This window comes from Rhinoraja longicauda, chromosome 34 (genome assembly GCF_053455715.1).
Source record: "Rhinoraja longicauda isolate Sanriku21f chromosome 34, sRhiLon1.1, whole genome shotgun sequence".
Lineage (NCBI taxonomy): Eukaryota > Metazoa > Chordata > Chondrichthyes > Rajiformes > Arhynchobatidae > Rhinoraja > Rhinoraja longicauda.
Genome location: NC_135986.1, coordinates 6,736,754 through 6,755,934, shown reverse-complemented (window position 1 = coordinate 6,755,934; position 19,181 = coordinate 6,736,754). Strand labels below are relative to the sequence as shown.

The following is a 19,181-nucleotide window of genomic DNA, read 5'->3' as shown; positions in this document are numbered from 1 at the left end:
CGACTCCATCTACACCTCGCGCTGCCTCGGCAAGGCCAGCAGCCCAGACCGTCACACACAAACCAACCTCCCTTCCACCGACTCCATCTACACCTCATGCTGCCTCGGCAAGGCCAGCAGCCCAGACCATCACACAAACCAACCTCCCTTCCACCGACTCCATCTACACCTCGCGCTGCCTCGGCAAGGCCAGCAGCATCATCACGGACCAGTCTCACCCCCGGCCACTCCCTCTTCCCCCCTCTCCCATTGGGTAAAAGGTACAGAAGTGTGGAAACGCACACCTCCAGATTCAGGGACAGTTCCTTCCCGGCTGTTATCAGGCAACTGAACCATCCTACCACAACCAGAGAGCAGTGCTGAACTACTGTCTACCTCATCGGGGACCCTCGGACTTTCCTTGATCGGACTTTGCTGGCTTTACATTGCACTAAACGTTATTCCCTTATCATGTATTTATACATTGTGGACGGCTCGATTGTAATCATGTGTTGTCTTTCCGCTGACTGGATAGCACGCAACAAAAGCTTTTCACTGTACCTCAGCACACGTGACAATGAACTAAACCGAACTGGCCTAAAACACAGGCAAAGAGCTCAATGCATTACTCCAGAAAGTCAAGATAGATCCTAAGATCTTATATCTGCACGGGTGGCGTGATAGAACGTTTTTAATATACTCTTGTCAATGTGATGTTATACAGCATAGAACGGCACGGTGGCGCAGCGGTAGAGTTGCTGCCTTACAGCGAATGCAGCGCCGGAGACTCGGGTTCGATCCTGACTACGGGCGCCGTCTGTACGGAGTTTGAACGTTCTCCCCGTGACCTACGTGTGTTTTCTCCGAGATCTTCGGTTTCCTCCCACGCTCCAAAGACGTGCGGGTTTGTAGGTTAATTGGCTGGGCAAATGTGAAAAAAATTGTCCCTAGTGGGTGTGGGATAGTGTTAGTGCGCGGGGACCGCTGGTCGGCGCGGACCCGGTGGGCCGAAGGGCCTGTTTCCGCGCTGTATCTCTAAACTAAACTAAACAACAGGAACAATGTTTGTGCCCAGCATGTCAGGCCAAAAAGCTGGAGTAACTCAGCGGGACAGGCAGCATCTCCGGAGAAAAGGAATGGGTGACGTTTCCGGTCGAGACCCTTCTTCAGGGAAAGGAGAGATATAGACGATGATGTGGAGGGATAAAGAAAAATGAATAAAAGATGCGCAAAAAAATGACGATGATAAAGGAAACAGGTCATTGTTAGCTGTTTTTTGTTGGGTGAAAACGAGAAGCTGGTGTGACTTGGGTGGGGAGGGATGGAGAGAGAGAGAGAGAGAGGGAATGCCGGGGCTGCCTGAAGTGAGAGAAATCAATATTCATACCTCTGGGCTGTAAGCTGCCCAAGGGAAAAACTGATGAACTGGTCGCAATTGCCTGATCTCCATGATCTCCATCCCTCTATTCCTTGCACTTCCATGTGCCTACTACCTAAAAGTCTCTTAAATGCCACTATCGTGTCTGCCTCCACCACCACCCATCTCCGCGCGTTCCTGGCCTCCACCACTGTGTGTGTGTGTGTGTGTGGAAAAAAAACACTTGCCCTCCACATCTCCATTAACCTTTGCCACTTACAGCCATGGCCTCTGGTTTAGCTGAGAGATACAGCACAGAAACAGGCCCTTCGGCCCACTGAGTCCATGCCGACCAGCGATCCCCGCATACGAGGGACAAGATACAATTTTACCGAAGCCAATTAACCCCCAAAAAAACAAGTACGCCTTTGGAGTGTGGGAGCAAACCTGAGCACCCGGAGAAAACCCACGGGGAGAACGTACAAACTCCACACAGGCAGCACCCGTAGTCAGGATCGTAACCTGGGTCTCTGGCGCTGAAAAGCAGGAATCATACCGCTGTCTAGTTTAGTTTCGTTTCTTTTCACTTATAGACAATAGACAACAGGTGCAGGAGGAGGCCGTTTGGCCCTTAGAGCCAGCACCACCATTCAATGTGATCATGGCTGATCATTCTCAATGTGTACCCCGTTCCTGCCTTCTCCCCGCACCCCCTGACTCCGCTATCCTTAAGAGCTCTATCTAACTCTCTCTTGAATGCATTCAGAGAATTGGCCTCCACTGCCCTCTGAGGCAGAGAATTCCACAGATTCACAACTCTCTGACTGAAAAAGTTTTTCCTCATCTCAGTTCTAGCCTTGTTGTTGCGTGCTATCCTGTCAGTGGAAAGATTATTATTACAATCAAGTCGTCCACAGTGTATAGATTCAGAATAACGGAAATAACCTTTAGTGCAAGATAAAGTCCTGTGGTCCGAAGGTCGCCAAGAAGTAGATTGGATGTCGAGACCGTTCGCTCTCTCTCGTCATTGATAGGATGGTTCAGTTGCCTGATACCAGCCGGGAAGAAACTGTCCCTGAATGTGGATGCTTCTAGTATTGGACATTTCTAGAAGGTTCTGACCATCTACCCCTCTCCTCTATATGCTAAAACTCTCGTTTGTTTGTTTGTTTGTTTGTTCCTGAACTACAGCCAACGGTACGCGATAGCGCGACAATCATAGGCCCACCTTGCTCACCGTCGTCCCTTTGGTGCTAATGGAAGAAGTTTCATTGAAATCGGTGTTATATTTTTTAAGTTATTCATATTTTAAAGTTTAAATCTATCTCCTAGGGAGGGAGGGAGAGGGGGGGGAGGGAGGGAGGGGATAAGGGGGTTTGAGGGTGATGGAGTGGGGGGGAGGGGAAGGGGAGGGGGATGGTGGGAGGGGAGAGAGGGAAAGGTAGTGGAGGGAGAGAGGGGAGTGGAGGGGGAGAGGGAGAGAGGGGAGTGGAGGGGGAGAGGGGGGGGAGAGGGAGGAGGTATGGGGAGGGGTTGAGGGAGTGGGTGGAGGGAGTGGATGTGTGGAGGGGGAGACAGGGGGAGGGGGGATGGGGGGGAGGGGGGAGAGGGGGGAGGGGGGGAGAGGGGGGAGGGGGGAGAGGGGAAGGAGAGGGTACAAACTACGTACAGACGCCGCCCGTAGTCGGGATGGAACCCGGGTCTCTGGCACTGTGAGGCAGCAACTGTGCCACCGTGCCGCCCAGAGCAGAGGACATTGATGAGTGTTCATTTAGGTGTGAAGTAGGAATCGGCTTCCTTTCCTTCCACTAACCTGATACCAGCTCGCCGTGGTCCAGAGTGCGCCTCAGCGACCCGACACAGGTCCCGTGGTAAGCCGTGTGCCACTTCTTGTACACGTTGGTGACTTCACAGCGTGGGTTCAACCTGTGGGACCCGACAGGAGATACGATTGAGAACAAACCCATTTTGTTTTAAAGAGACGCAGCATGGAAGCTGGCCCTTCAGTCCACGCCGACCATCGATCGCCCGTTCACATGAGTTCTGCGTTATCCCACTTTCTTATCCACTCCCTACGCACCAGGGGGCGATTTACAACGGCCAGTTCACCGCACGTCTTTGGGATGTGGGAGGAAACCAGAGCATAGACAGACAATCCCACACGCACACCAACATAGTCAGCCACACACACGCACAGTGCCTCAAACACACACATGGTGCCACACACACACACAGTGCCCCACACACACACACACACAGTGCCCCACACACAGTGCCACACACACACACTCAGTACCACACACACACTCAGTACCACACACACAGTGCCACACACACAAACACACAGCGCCGCATACACACACACAGCGCCACACGCAGTGCCACACACACACAGTACCACACGCACACAGTGCCACACACATAGTGCCACACACACACACACACACACAGTGCCACACACACACAGTGCCACACACACACAGTACCACACGCACACACAGTGCCACACACAGTGCCACACACACACACAGTGCCACACACACACACACGGTGCCCCACACCGTGCCCCACACACAGTGCCCCACACACACACACACACACAGTGCCACACACACACAGTGCCACACACACACAGTGCCACACACACACAGTGCCACACACACACACACGGTGCCACACACAGTGCCCCACACACACGGTGCCACACACAGTGCCACACACACACAGTGCCCCACACACAGTGCCCCCCACACACACAGTGCCCCACACACACAGTGCCACACACACACAGCACCCCACATACACATATACACAGAGCGCCCCACACACACTCGCACGCACGTGTACGGTGCCACGCTCGCCCGCTGCCACTGGTCCCGGTCTCCCGCACACTGCGGCAGGGGGCACAGCAGACCCTTGCCCCGCGATGGCGCCGGCCACCCACCTGAGGGCAAACCTGCACCAGCCGAAGGGGAGGGCGTAGTCTTTGGGCGGGTCTCCCCTCTTGTAGTAGGCCTCATCTCCGCGCAGCTTGTGGCACGACTCGCAGTAGCACAGGTTGCACTTCAGCTCCTCGTTGAAGTATCCGTCTGTGAGGGGGGGGGGGGGGGGAGAGGCCGAGGACAGAGGTTACCGCAACGTCAACCCACGGCCCCTTCCACACCTGAACGTCCCAGACAGTCTTTCCAGGTGAGACAGAGGTTCACCTGCACCTCCTCCAACCTCATCTATTGCATCCGCTGTTCCAGGTGTCAACTTATTTACATCGGCGAAACCAAACGCAGGCTTGGCAAACGCTTCGCTCAACACCTTCGCTCAGTCCGCCTTAACCAACCTGATCTCCCAGTGGCTCAGCACTTCAACTCCCACTCCCAGTCTGACCTTTCTGTCATGGGCCTCCTCCAGTGCCATAGTGAGGCCCACCGCAAATTGGAGGAACAGCACCTCATATTTCGCCTGGGCAGCTTTCAGCCCAGTGGTATGAACATTGACTTCTCTAACTTCAGATAGTTCCTCTGTCCATCTTTACCCCTCCCCAGTTCTCCCTCTATCTTCCTGTCTCCACCTATATCCTCTCTTTGTCCCGCCCCCCCCTGACATCAGTCTGAAGAAGGGTCTCGACCCGAAACGTCGCCCATTCCTTCTCTCCAGAGATGCTGCCTGACCTGCTGAGTTACTCCAGCATTTTGTGACACCTTCGATTTGTCACGGTATCTGCAGTTATTTTCCTACACGGGATCTGAAGAAGGGTCTCAACCCGAAACAGCATCCATCTTTTTTTCTCCATAGATGCTACCCGACCCGCTGGGTTACTCCAGCGTTTCGTCTCCACCCCCACTCACCTCTAGGCCTTGCTATGCTTCCTCAATCACCCCCGCCTCCCCCTCCCCCTCCTCTGCCATTTTGGCCGCTGATGGGTGTTTCTCACCAATTTACTTTTAGCCTACAAACCTGTACATCTATGGAACGTGGGAGGATACCGGAAACCGCGGCACGGTGGAGCAGCGGTAGAGTTGCCGCCTTACAGCGAATGCAGCGCCGGAGACTCAGGTTCGATCCTGACTACGGGCGCCGTCTGTACGGAGTTTGTACGTTCTCCCCCTGACTTCCGTGGGTTTTCTCCGAGTCCTTCGGTTTCCTCCCACACTCCAAAGACGTGCAGGTTTGTAGGTTAATTGGCTGGGTAAAATGTAAAAAATTGTCCCTAGTGTGTGTAGGATAGTGTTAGTGTGCGGGGATCGCTGGTCGGCACGGACACGGTGGGCCGAAGGGCCTGTTTCTGCTCTGTATGTCTAAATCTAAATTTAAAAAATCTAAATCTAAAAAAAACCCGGGAGAACGTGCAAACTCCATACAGACAGCACCTGTAGTCGGGTCTCATTCGCTGTGAGGCAGCAACTCTGCCGCTGCGCCACCGTGCTGTCCCTGAGAGCTAAATAACAGGTCAATCGACAATAGGTGCAGGAGGAGGCCATTCGGCCCTTTGAGCCAGCACCGCCATTCAATGTGATCTTGGCTGATCATTCTCAATCAGTACCCCGTTCCTGCCTTCTCCCCATACACCCTGACTCCGCTATCCTTAAGAGCTCTATCCAGCTCTCTCTTGAAAGCATCCAGAAACTTGGCCTCCACTGCCTTCTGAGGCAGAGAATTCCACAGATTCACAACTCTCTGTCTGAAAATGTTTTTCCTCATCTCCATTCTAAATGGACTACCCCTTTTGTTCTTAAACTGTGGCCCCTGGTTCTGGACTCCCCCCAACATCGGGAACATGTTTCAGCATCCCTTCTTCTCGTGACCACGGCATAATAAAGAGAAGCCTCTCACCCGGCAGAGGTAGGAGCTCCTTAAACCTGGCACACAAGGCCTGATATTCACAAGTCTTCATGGGATTCACCTCCGGTGGTGGAGTCCAGCACAGGTTCTCCTTGATACCTTTGGAAAGGACAACAGCAGAGACAGTCAGAGACACACACACACAAAAAAAAATTATTAAAAAAGTTAAAAATTATAAATTGCCCCTAGTGGGTATAGTATAGTGTAAGTGTGCGGGGATCGCTGGTCGGCGCGGACCCGGTGGGCCGAAGGGCCTGTTCCTGTGCTGTATCTCCAAACTAAACTAAACACAATTAACTGCAGACACTGGAATCTTGAACAAAACCCACAGCATATTATTCACAAAATGCTGGAGTAACTCAGCGGTTCAGGCAGCATCTCGGGTGAGAAGGAACGGGCGACGTTTCGGGTCGAGACCCTTCTTCAGGCGTCCCTGAAGACCATGGATTGGTGAAGTTCTTCAGACTGCTTGCATTGGGGTGGGGGTGGGGGGGGGAGTTTGGGGAGAGAAGGCTGGAAAAGAGGTTGGGGGGGGGGGGTAAGACAAAGCCTGGCAAGCCATAGGTGGGATACTAAATTCATGATAGACACAAAACGCTGGAGTAACTCAGCGGGACGGGCAGCATCTCTGGAGAGAAGGAATGGGAGATGTTTCGGATCATATATATGTGCCTATATATGTGTATTTGTGCCTGTATTTTAAGCATTATGTGTGTGTGTGTGCGCGCATATATACACATATATACATACATACATATATATACACACACACACACACATATATATATATACACATATACATATATTTCACAAAATGCTGGAGTAACTCAGCAGGTCAGGCAGCATCTCAGGAGAGAAGGAATGAGATTCCTTCTCTCCTGAGATGCTGCCTGACCTGCTGAGTTACTCCAGCATTTTGTGAAATAAATACCTTCGATTTGTACCAGCATCTGCAGTTATTTTCTTACATATACATATACACATATATATATATACATACATACACACACATATATATATACTTACACACATATATACACATGTATACACATACATAATATACATATACACATATATACATGCATACATACATATACCTATATATATATACATACATATACACACATATATATACACACGCACATAAAAGCGTGCATATATATGTATGTATGCATGCGTGCGTGCGTGCCTGCATATGCATGTTCACGTATATATGTGCGCAAGTATATGTGAGTGTGCAAGCGCACACACACATACATATATAGATATATATCTATATATATTTAGGGAGAGGGAGAGCGAGAGTCCACAGTAACATAACAGTTGTCGTGGCCAGTTCAATGCGTTCGGAAGCCGGTTGTTCCCCCCTCCTCTTCCTCAGCCACTCTGGAGAAGAGATGCCGCGCCGCAAGGTTCACACTTACCGTCAACCACGTCCGCCTTCTCCACGTCGCCCTGGCAACACAGGTGGCCGCCGTCACCTCCTGGGGCCATGATATCGTTGGTCACTATGGTAACCTGCCAGATCAAAGCACGTGTTGGGCCTGAGAGTTAGACCAGGAAAAACAACTTGACGTCCCCTCCCCTCCCCCCCCCCCCCCCCCCCCCCGAACTTCGGGGCTCCAATCAGAAACGGCCAGGAATAAAACTGACCACTTTCCGCACCTTTTACCCTCACCAGCCATCCACGTACGCTAATCCTGGATTCTGGTGGAGTGGATGTGGAAGCTTCTAGGACCAGAGGGCACAGCCTCAGAATTAAAGGACGTTCCTTTCGGAAGGAGATGAGGAGGAATTCCTTTAGTCAGAGGGCGGTGAATCTGTGACCATCTTAATATAAAATTCAATGTCAAGAACTAATCAAGGTTTGTAGGTTAATTGGCCTCTGTAAATTGCCCCTCGTGTGTGGGATAGTGCGAGTGAACAGGGGAATCGCTGGTCGGTGCGGACTAAGTGGGCCGAAGGGCCCGTTTCCACGCTGTATCCCTAAAGTCTAAAAGTTTCAGGTTAATTCATTAAAAGAGAGAGACAATTGAGGAAATTCAGAGTGTCTCTGAGGATCCTTCAGTGCTTCTACGCTGGGGCTGTAGAGAGCCTCCTGTCCGGGAACATAACAGTCTGGTTTGGGAACAGCTCTGCCCAGGACAGGAAGGCTCTGCAGAGAGTAGTGCGTTCGGCTGAACGCACCATGGGAACTACACTCGCCCCCCTGCAGGACCTATACATCAGGGGGTGCAGATCCAGAGCCAGCAACATTATGGGGGACCCCTGCCACCCCAGTAACGGACTGTTCCAGCTGCTATGCTCAGGCAAACGCCTCCGCTGTCACGCTGTAAAAATGGAGAGGATGAGACGGAGGATTTAGAAGGATGAGAGGGGATCTTATCGAAACGTATAAGATTATTAAGGGGTTGGACACGTTAGAGGCAGGAAACATGTTCCCAATGTTGGGGGAGTCCAGAACAAGGGGCCACAGTTTAAGAATAAGGGGTAGGCCATTTAGAACGGAGATGAGGAAAAACTTTTTCAGAGTTGTGAATCTGTGGAATTCTCTGCCTCAGAAGGCAGTGGAGGCCAATTCTCTGAATGCATTCAAGAGAGAGCTAGATAGAGCTCTTAAGGATAGCGGAGTCAGGGGGTATGGGGAGAGGGCAGGAACGGGGTACTGATTGAGAATGATCAGCCATGATCACATTGAATGGCGGTGCGTACAGGCTCGAAGGGCTGAATGGCCTCCTCCTGCACCTATTGTCTAGTTTCTTCCCGCAGACCATCAGGACTGTTAACTCTCATATCACCAGGGACACCAGGGCGGCACGGTGGCACAGCGGTAGAGTTGCCGCCTCACAGCGAATGCAGCGCCAGAGACTCAGGTTCGATCCTGACTACGGGCGCCGTCTGTACGGAGTTTGTACGTTCTCCCCGTGACCTGCGTGGGTTTTCTCCGAGATCTTCGGTTTCCTCCCACACTCCAAAGACGTACAGGTATGTAGGTTAATTGGCTGGGCAAATGTAAAAATTGTCCCTAGTGGGTGTAGGATAGTGTTAATGTGCAGGGATCGCTGGGCGGCGCGGACCTGGTGGGCCGAAGGGCCTGTTTCTGCGCTGTATCTCTAAATCTAAACAAAAATCTAATTTACTGTATTAATTTATTTTTTGTGTTAATTTTTTTTTCTATTGTGTTTTGTAGTTTAGCACAATCCGCAGGCGTAGCCACTTTCATTTCACTGCACGTCTTGTATATGTACAAGACAAATAAACTTGACTTGACACAGAGACTCACCTGTTCACATTGACCATACAGGTCAATAACTACAAAGCAGGGGCTAGGGACGTCTTGGGCAGCCACTCCTTGGTCCATTCCATTAACGTACAGGTGCAGACCCTGTGCGTTGTCGACCAGGAGGCCAAGAACCGTTCCCTCTGGGCACGTGTCCAGGTTGGGACCGTAATTGTCACAGATCTAACCAAACACACAAAACATCGAGGAAGAAATGAGTCGTTTCGAAGCGTGCGCTGGAAAGCCTTTCCCCTTTCGTCCCACCGGGAGTTGAACGCGGAGAGAGAGAGAGAGAGAGAGAGAGAGAGAGCGCTGCACATGAGACGGAGGAGGAGGTGGGGCGGGACTTACAGGCGACACCGGAAGGTGGCAGGGTGGGGGTGGGACCTACAGGCGACACTGGGAGATGGTGATCCGGGAGTTACAGGCGACACTGGGAGTTGGTGTTGCGGGAGGTACAGGCGACACTGGGAGATGGTGGTGCGGGAGGTTTCGGGCGACACTGGGAGGTGGTGGTGTGGGAGTTACAGGCGACACTGGGAGATGGTGTTGCGGGAGGTACAGGCGACACTGGGAGATGGTGCTGCGGGAGGTACAGGCGACACTGGGAGATGGTGTTGCGGGAGTTACAGGTGACACTGGGAAGTGGTGCGGGGGGTACAGGCGACACTGGGAGATGGTGTTGCGGGAGGTACAGGCGACACTGGCTGGAGGTGGTGCGGGAGGTACAGGCGACACTGGGAGGTGGTGCGAGATGTACAGGCGACACTGGGAGGAGAGGCAGGAGTTACAGGCGATGTTGGGAGGAGGTGGTGTGGGCTTTACAGGCAACACTGGGTAGAGGAGGTGGGGTGGAAGTTACAGGCGACACCGGGAGGTGGTGGTGTGGGCGTTACAGGCGACGCCAGGAGAAAGTGGTGGTGTGGGAGTTACAGGCGACACTGGGAGGTGGTGGTGTGGGGGTTACAGGGTATACTGGGAGGTGGTGGTGTGGGAGTTACAGGCGACACTGGCTGGAGGTGGTGCGGGAGGTACAGGCGACACTGGCTGGAGGTGGTGCGGGAGGTACAGGCGACACTGGCTGGAGGTGGTGCGGGAGGTACAGGCAACACTGGGAAATGGTGTTGCGGGCGTTACAGGCGACACTGGCTGGAGATGGTGCGGGAGGTACAGGCGCCACTGGGAGGTGGTGTGGGCGGTACAGGCGACACTGGGAGGTGGTGGTATGGGGGTTACAGGCAACACTGGCTGGAGGTGGTGCGGGAGGTACAGGCGACACTGGGAAATGGTGTTGCGGGCGTTACAGGCGACACTGGCTGGAGATGGTGCGGGAGGTACAGGCGCCACTGGGAGGTGGTGCGGGAGGTACAGGTGACACTGGGAGGTGGTGCGGGAGGTACAGGTGACACTGGGCAGTGGTGGTGTGGGAGGTACAGGCGACACTGGGAGGAGGTGGTGCGGGAGGTATAGGCGACACTGGGAGGTGGTGGTGTGGGAGTTACAGGCGACACTGGCTGGAGGTGGTGCGGGCGGTACAGGCGACACTGGCTAGAGGTGGTGCGGGAGGTACAGGCGACACTGGGAGGTGGTGTGGGCGGTACAGGCGACACTGGGAGGTGGTGTTGCGGGAGGTACAGGCGACACTGGGAGATGGTGGTGTGGGCGGTACAGGCGACACTGGGCGGTGGTGATGTGGGGGTTACAGGCAACACTGGGAGGAGGTGGTGCGGGAGGTACAGGCGACACTGGGAGGTGGTGTTGCGGGAGGTACAGGCGACACTGGGAGGTGGTGCGGGCGGTACAGGTGACACTGGGCGGTGGTGGTGTGGGAGGTACAGGCGACACTGGGAGGTGGTGCGGGAGGTACAGGCGACACTGGGAGGAGAGGCAGGAGTTACAGGCGCTGTTGGGAGGAGGTGGTGTGGGCTTTACAGGCAACACTGGGTAGAGGAGGCGTGGTGGAAGTTACAGGCGACACCGGGAGGTGGTGGTGTGGGCGTTACAGGCGACGCCAGGAGAAAGTGGTGGTGTGGGAGTTACAGGCGACACTGGCTGGAGGTGGTGCGGGAGTTACATGCGACACTGGCTGGAGATGGTGCGGGAGGTACAGGCGCCACTGGGAGGTGGTGCGGGAGGTACAGGCGACACTGGGAGGAGGTGGTGCGGGAGGTACAGTCGACACTGGGAGGAGGTGGTGTGGGGGTTACAGGCGACACTTGCTGGAGGTGGTGCGGGAGGTACAGGCGACACTGGGAAATGGTGTTGCGGGCGTTACAGGCGACACTGGGAGGAGGTGGTGCGGGAGGTATAGGCGACACTGGGAGGTGGTGGTGTGGGAGGTACAGGCGACAATGGGAGGTGGTGTTGCGGGCGTTACAGGCGACACTGGCTGGAGATGGTGCGGGAGGTACAGGAGCCACTGGGAGGTGGTGCGGGAGGTACAGGTGACACTGGGCGGTGGTGGTGTGGGAGTTACAGGCGACACTGGCTGGAGGTGGTGCGGGCGGTACAGGCGACACTGGCTGGAGGTGGTGTGGGAGGTACAGGCGACACTGGGAAATGATGTTGCGGGCGTTACAGGCGACACTGGCTGGAGATGGTGCGGGAGGTATAGGCGACACTGGGAGGTGGTGTGGGCAGTACAGGCGACACTGGGAGGTGGTGTTGCGGGCGTTACAGGCGACACTGGGAGGTGGTGCGGGAGGTACAGGTGACACTGGGCGGTGGTGGTGTGGGAGGTACAGGCGACACTGGGAGGAGGTGGTGCGGGAGGTACAGGCGACACTGGGAGGTGGTGGTGTGGGAGTTACAGGCGACACTGGCTGGAGGTGGTGCGGGCGGTACAGGCGACACTGGCTGGAGGTGGTGTGGGAGGTACAGGCGCCACTGGGAGGTGGTGTGGGCGGTACAGGCGACACTGGGAGGAGGTGGTGTGGGGGTTACAGGCAACACTGGGAGGTGGTGCGGGAGGTACAGGTGACACTGGGCGGTGGTGGTGTGGGAGGTACAGGCGACACTGGGAGGAGGTGGTGTGGGGGTTACAGGCAACACTGGGAGGAGGTGGTGCGGGAGGTACAGGCGACACTGGGAAATGGTGTTGCGGGCGTTACAGGCGACACTGGCTGGAGATGGTGCGGGAGGTATAGGCGACACTGGGAGGTGGTGTGGGCGGTACAGGCGACATTAGCTGGAGGTGGTGCGGGAGGTACAGGCAACACTGGGAAATGGTGTTGCGGGCGTTACAGGCGACACTGGCTGGAGATGGTGCGGGAGGTACAGGCGACGCCAAGAGAAAGTGGTGGTGTGGGAGTTACAGGCGACACTGGGAGGTGGTGGTGTGGGGGTTACAGGGTATACTGGGAGGAGGTGGTGTGGGAGTTACAGGCGACACTGGCTGGAGGTGGTGCGGGAGGTACAGGCGACATTGGCTGGAGGTGGTGCGGGAGGTACAGGCGACATTAGCTGGAGGTGGTGCGGGAGGTACAGGCAACACTGGGAAATGGTGTTGCGGGCGTTACAGGCGACACTGGCTGGAGATGGTGCGGGAGGTACAGGCGCCACTGGGGGGTGGTGTGGGCGGTACAGGCGACACTAGGAGGTGGTGGTGTGGGAGGTACAGGCGACACTGGGAGGAGGTGGTGTGGGGGTTACAGGCGACACTGGCTGGAGGTGGTGCGGGAGGTACAGGCGACACTGGGAAATGGTGTTGCGGGCGTTACAGGCGACACTGGCTGGAGATGGTGCGGGAGGTACAGGAGCCACTGGGAGGTGGTGCGGGAGGTACAGGTGACACTGGGCGGTGGTGGTGTGGGAGTTACAGGCGACACTGGCTGGAGGTGGTGCGGGCGGTACAGGCGACACTGGCTGGAGGTGGTGTGGGAGGTACAGGCGACACTGGGAAATGATGTTGCGGGCGTTACAGGCGACACTGGCTGGAGATGGTGCGGGAGGTATAGGCGACACTGGGAGGTGGTGTGGGCGGTACAGGCGACACTGGGAGGTGGTGTTGCGGGCGTTACAGGCGACACTGGGAGGTGGTGCGGGAGGTACAGGTGACACTGGGCGGTGGTGGTGTGGGAGGTACAGGCGACACTGGGAGGAGGTGGTGCGGGAGGTACAGGCGACACTGGGAGGTGGTGGTGTGGGAGTTACAGGCGACACTGGCTGGAGGTGGTGCGGGCGGTACAGGCGACACTGGCTGGAGGTGGTGTGGGAGGTACAGGCGCCACTGGGAGGTGGTGTGGGCGGTACAGGCGACAGTGGGAGGAGGTGGTGTGGGGGTTACAGGCAACACTGGGAGGTGGTGCGGGAGGTACAGGTGACACTGGGCGGTGGTGGTGTGGGAGGTACAGGCGACACTGGGAGGAGGTGGTGTGGGGGTTACAGGCAACACTGGGAGGTGGTGCGGGAGGTACAGGTGACACTGGGCGGTGGTGGTGTGGGAGGTACAGGCGCCACTGGGAGGTGGTGTGGGCGGTACAGGCGACACTGGGAGGAGGTGGTGTGGGGGTTACAGGCAACACTGGGAGGTGGTGCGGGAGGTACAGGTGACACTGGGCGGTGGTGGTGTGGGAGGTACAGGCGACACTGGGAGGAGGTGGTGTGGGGGTTACAGGCAACACTGGGAGGAGGTGGTGCGGGAGGTACAGGCGACACTGGGAAATGGTGTTGCGGGCGTTACAGGCGACACTGGCTGGAGATGGTGCGGGAGGTATAGGCGACACTGGGAGGTGGTGTGGGCGGTACAGGCGACATTAGCTGGAGGTGGTGCGGGAGGTACAGGCAACACTGGGAAATGGTGTTGCGGGCGTTACAGGCGACACTGGCTGGAGATGGTGCGGGAGGTACAGGCGACGCCAAGAGAAAGTGGTGGTGTGGGAGTTACAGGCGACACTGGGAGGTGGTGGTGTGGGGGTTACAGGGTATACTGGGAGGAGGTGGTGTGGGAGTTACAGGCGACACTGGCTGGAGGTGGTGCGGGAGGTACAGGCGACATTGGCTGGAGGTGGTGCGGGAGGTACAGGCGACATTAGCTGGAGGTGGTGCGGGAGGTACAGGCAACACTGGGAAATGGTGTTGCGGGCGTTACAGGCGACACTGGCTGGAGATGGTGCGGGAGGTACAGGCGCCACTGGGGGGTGGTGTGGGCGGTACAGGCGACACTAGGAGGTGGTGGTGTGGGAGGTACAGGCGACACTGGGAGGAGGTGGTGTGGGGGTTACAGGCGACACTGGCTGGAGGTGGTGCGGGAGGTACAGGCGACACTGGGAAATGGTGTTGCGGGCGTTACAGGCGACACTGGCTGGAGATGGTGCGGGAGGTACAGGTGACACTGGGTGGTGGTGGTGTGGGAGGTACAGGCGACACTGGGAGGAGGTGGTGTGGGAGTTACAGGCGACACTGGCTGGAGGTGGTGCGGGAGGTACAGGTGACACTGGGCGGTGGTGGTGTGGGAGGTACAGGCGACACTGGGAGGAGGTGGTGTGGGAGGTACAGGCGACACTGGGAGGAGGTGATGCGGGCGGTACAGGCGACACTGGGAAATGGTGTTGCGGGCGTTACAGGCGACACTGGGAGGAGGTGGTGCGGGAGGTACAGGTGACACTGGGCGGTGGTGGTGTGGGAGGTACAGGCGACACTGGGAGGAGGTGGTGCGGGAGGTACAGGTGACACTGGGCGGTGGTGGTGTGGGAGGTACAGGCGACACTGGGAGGAGGTGGTGTGTGGGTTACAGGCAACACTGGGAGGAGGTGGTGCGGGAGGTACAGGCGACACTGGGAAATGGTGTTGCGGGCGTTACAGGCGACACTGGCTGGAGATGGTGCGGGAGGTATAGGCGACACTGGGAGGAGGTGTGGGCGGTACAGGTGACACTGGGCGGTGGTGGTGTGGGCGTTACAGGCGACGCCAAGAGAAAGTGGTGGTGTGGGAGTTACAGGCGACACTGGGAGGTGGTGGTGTGGGGGTTACAGGGTATACTGGGAGGAGGTGGTGTGGGAGTTACAGGCGACACTGGCTGGAGGTGGTGCGGGAGGTACAGGCAACACTGGGAAATGGTGTTGCGGGCGTCACAGGCGACACTGGGAAGTGGTGTCGGAATTACAGGCGACACTGGGAGGTGGTGCGGGAGATACAGTGAACACTGGGAGGCGGTGGTGTGGGAGATACAGGCGACACTGGCTGGAGGTGGTGTGGGGGTTACAGGCGACACTGGCTGGAGGTGGTGCGGGAGGTACAGGCGACACTGGGAAATGGTGTTGCGGGCGTTACAGGCGACACTGGCTGGAGATGGTGCGGGAGGTACAGGTGACACTGGGTGGTGGTGGTGTGGGAGGTACAGGCGACACTGGGCGGTGGTGGTGTGGGAGGTACAGGCGACACTGGGAGGAGGTGGTGTGGGAGGTACAGGCGACACTGGGAGGAGGTGATGCGGGCGGTACAGGCGACACTGGGAAATGGTGTTGCGGGCGTTACAGGCGACACTGGGAGGAGGTGGTGCGGGAGGTACAGGTGACACTGGGCGGTGGTGGTGTGGGAGGTACAGGCGACACTGGGAGGAGGTGGTGCGGGAGGTACAGGCGACACTGGCTGGAGGTGGTGCGGGCGGTACAGGCGACACTGGCTGGAGGTGGTGCGGGAGGTACAGGCGCCACTGGGAGGTGGTGTGGGCAGTACAGGCGACACTGGGAGGTGGTGTTGCGGGAGGTACAGGCGACACTGGGAGATGGTGGTGTGGGCGGTACAGGCGACACTGGGCGGTGGTGATGTGGGGGTTACAGGCAACACTGGGAGGAGGTGGTGCGGGAGGTACAGGCGACACTGGGAGGTGATGTTGCGGGAGGTACAGGCGACACTGGGAGATGGTGTTGCGGGAGGTACAGGCGACACTGGGAGGTGGTGCGGGCGGTACAGGTGACACTGGGCGGTGGTGGTGTGGGGGTTACAGGCAACACTGGGAGGTGGTGGTGTGGGAGTTACAGGCGACACTGGGAGGTGGTGCGGGAGGTACAGTGAATACTGGGAGGAGGTGGTTCGGGAGATACAGGCGACACTGGGTGGAGGTGGTGTCAGAGTTACAGGCGACACTGGTAGATGGTGCGGGAGTTACAGGCAACACTGGGTGGAGGTGTTGCGGGAGTCACAGGCGACACTGGGAAGTGGTGTCGGAATTACAGGCGACACTGGGAGGTGGTGCGGGAGATACAGTGAACACTGGGAGGCGGTGGTGTGGGAGATACAGGCGACACTGGCTGGAGGTGGCGCGGGCATAACAGGCGACACTGGGAGGTGGTGGTGCGGGATTTTGAGGTGGCACGAGGGGGCGGACGGGCAGGAGATACGGGTGCTGAGTCTACATTGTGTCTTTCATAGAAACATAGAAAATAGGTGCAGGAGGAGGCCATTCGGCCCTTCGAGCCAGCACCGCCATTCAATGTGATCGCAGCTGATCATTCTCAATCAGTACCCCGTTCCTGCCTTCTCCCCATACCCCCTGACTCCGCTATCCTTAAGAGCTCTATCTAGCTCTCTCTTGAATGCATTCAGAGAATTGGCCTCCACTGCCTTCTGAGGCAGAGAATTCCACAGATTCACAACTCTCCGACTGAAAAAGTTCTTCCTCATCTCCGTTCTAAATGGCCTACCCCTTATTCTTAAACTGTGGCCCCTGGTTCTGGACTCCCCCAACATTGGGAACATGTTTCCTGCCTCTAATGTGTCCAACCCTTTAATAATCTTTAACGTTTCGATAAGATCCCCTCTCATCCTTCTAAATTCCAGTGTATACAAGCCTAGTCGCTCCAGTCTTTCAACATACGACAGTCCCTCCATCCCGGGAATTAACCTGGTGAACCTACGCTGCACGCCCTCAATAGCAAGAATTGCTGTGCCCATGAGACCTGATAGGCCTCCTTGAATCTCTGCGTCTGGTTAGCGTCATTCCTGCATCACAAAAGAAAAGTTCTTTGGGAATAGACACCTCACCTTGAGTGAGTTATGGAACACGGACCCACGCTGGATCAGCCAAGCAGACCGCTTGATCGAGGAGGCCGTGCCTGGGAAATTAAACCTCTCGGGACAATGCCCAATCACACCCAACGACAGCGAAGAGGTCCACTGCGTGTTTAAACGGTCAATCCGAATCTGAGAAGTAACACAAATGAGACACAATTCAGGATGTTCTGCACTTCACATGGTCACTGGGGGCAAATTCAAAACAATGTTTAGTTATTGGAGTGAAATCAGAAGGTAGATGTCGACTCCTTAAGAAGTCTTCTCCCCGTATCCCCCGATTCCACTAGCCCCTAGAGCTCTATCTAGCTCTCTTTTAAATCCATCCAGTGATTTGGCCTCCACTGCCCTCTGTGGCAGAGAATTTTGCACAAATTCACAACTCTCTGGGTGAAAACGTTTTTTCTCACCTCAGTTTTAAATGCCCCCCCCTTTATTCTTAGACTGTGTGTGTGGCCCCTGGTTCTGGACTCCCCCAACATTGGGAACATTTTTCCTGCACCTGGCTTGTCCAGTCCTTTTATAATTTTACACGTTTATATAAGATCCCCTCTCATCCTTCTAAACTCCAGTGAATACAAGCCCAGTCTTTCCCCTCATGACCGTACGGGCCTCCAAAAGGTTAACCCTCATCCTCCTGCATTCCAAGGAGTAAAGTCCGAGGAAAATGGGTGTATGGAACGAGCTGACGGAGAAGGCCATTGAGGCAGGGACTCTCATAACGTTTTAATAACACTTTGACAGGAACATGGTCGGATAGTTTGGAGGGATACGGGCCAAACGCAGGCAGGTGGGACTAGTGTAGATGGGGCATGTTGGGCCGTGTGCACAAGTTGGGCCGAAGGGCCTGTTTCTACACTGTGACTCGTGTAGATGGGGCATGTAAGTCGGTGTGCACAGGTTGGGCCGAAGGGCCTGTTTCTACGTTGTGTGACCCGTGTAGATGGGGCATGTTGGTCAGTATGGGCACGTTGGTCGGTGTGGGCACGTTGGTCGGTGTGGGCAAGCTGGTCGGTGTGGGCAAGCTGGTCGGTGTGGGCAAGTTGGTCGGTGTGGGCAAGCTGGTCGGTGTGGGCAAGTTGGGCCTGTTTCTATGCTGTGTGACTCGTGTAGATGGGGCATGTTGATCGGTGTGGGCAAGTTGGGCGGTGTGGGCAAGTTGGTCGGTGTGGGCATGTTGGTCGGTGTGGGCATGTTGGTCGGTGTGGGCATGTTGGTCGGTGTGGGCATGTTGGTCGGTGTGGGCAAGCTGGTTGGTGTGGGCATGTTGGTCGGTGTGGGCATGTTGGAAGGTGTGGGCATGTTGATCGGAGTGGGCAAGTTGGGCGGTGTGGGCAAGTTGGGCGGTGTGGGCAAGTTGGTCGGTGTGGGCAAGTTGGTCGGTGTGGGCAAGTTGGGCCTGTTTCTATGCTGTGTGACTCGTGTAGATGGGGCATGTTGGTCGGTGTGGGCAAGTTGGGCGGTGTGGGCATGTTGGTCGGTGTGGGCATGTTGCTCGGTGTGGGCAAGCTGGTCGGTGTGGGCAAGCTGGTCGGTGTGGGCAAGTTGGGCCTGTTTCTATGCTGCGTGACTCGTGTAGATGGGGCATGTTGGTCGGTGTGGGCAAGTTGGTCAGTGTGGGCAAGCTGGTCGGTGTGGGCAAGTTGGTCGGTGTGGGCATGTTGCTCGGTGTGGGCAAGCTGGTCGGTGTGGGCAAGCTGGTCGGTGTGGGCAAGTTGG

General features: G+C 56.2%; 1 protein-coding gene across 5 annotated transcripts in view; it reads right to left on the bottom strand.

Moving 5' to 3' along the window:
• The window catches only part of neurl4 (neuralized E3 ubiquitin protein ligase 4), a 106,706-nt gene that overhangs the window by 6,948 nt on the left and 80,577 nt on the right, over window positions 1–19,181 (bottom strand). For all 5 annotated transcript variants that reach the window (XM_078427836.1, XM_078427837.1, XM_078427838.1 and 2 more), the window contains 6 exons: window positions 17,436–17,594; window positions 9,456–9,635; window positions 7,597–7,690; window positions 6,164–6,271; window positions 4,281–4,425; window positions 3,150–3,262 (listed from right to left, as the gene is read on the bottom strand). In XM_078427836.1, the coding sequence (XP_078283962.1) occupies window positions 3,150–3,262; window positions 4,281–4,425; window positions 6,164–6,271; window positions 7,597–7,690; window positions 9,456–9,635; window positions 17,436–17,594 (799 nt within the window). The remainder of the gene's footprint in view (window positions 1–3,149; window positions 3,263–4,280; window positions 4,426–6,163; window positions 6,272–7,596; window positions 7,691–9,455; window positions 9,636–17,435; window positions 17,595–19,181) is intronic.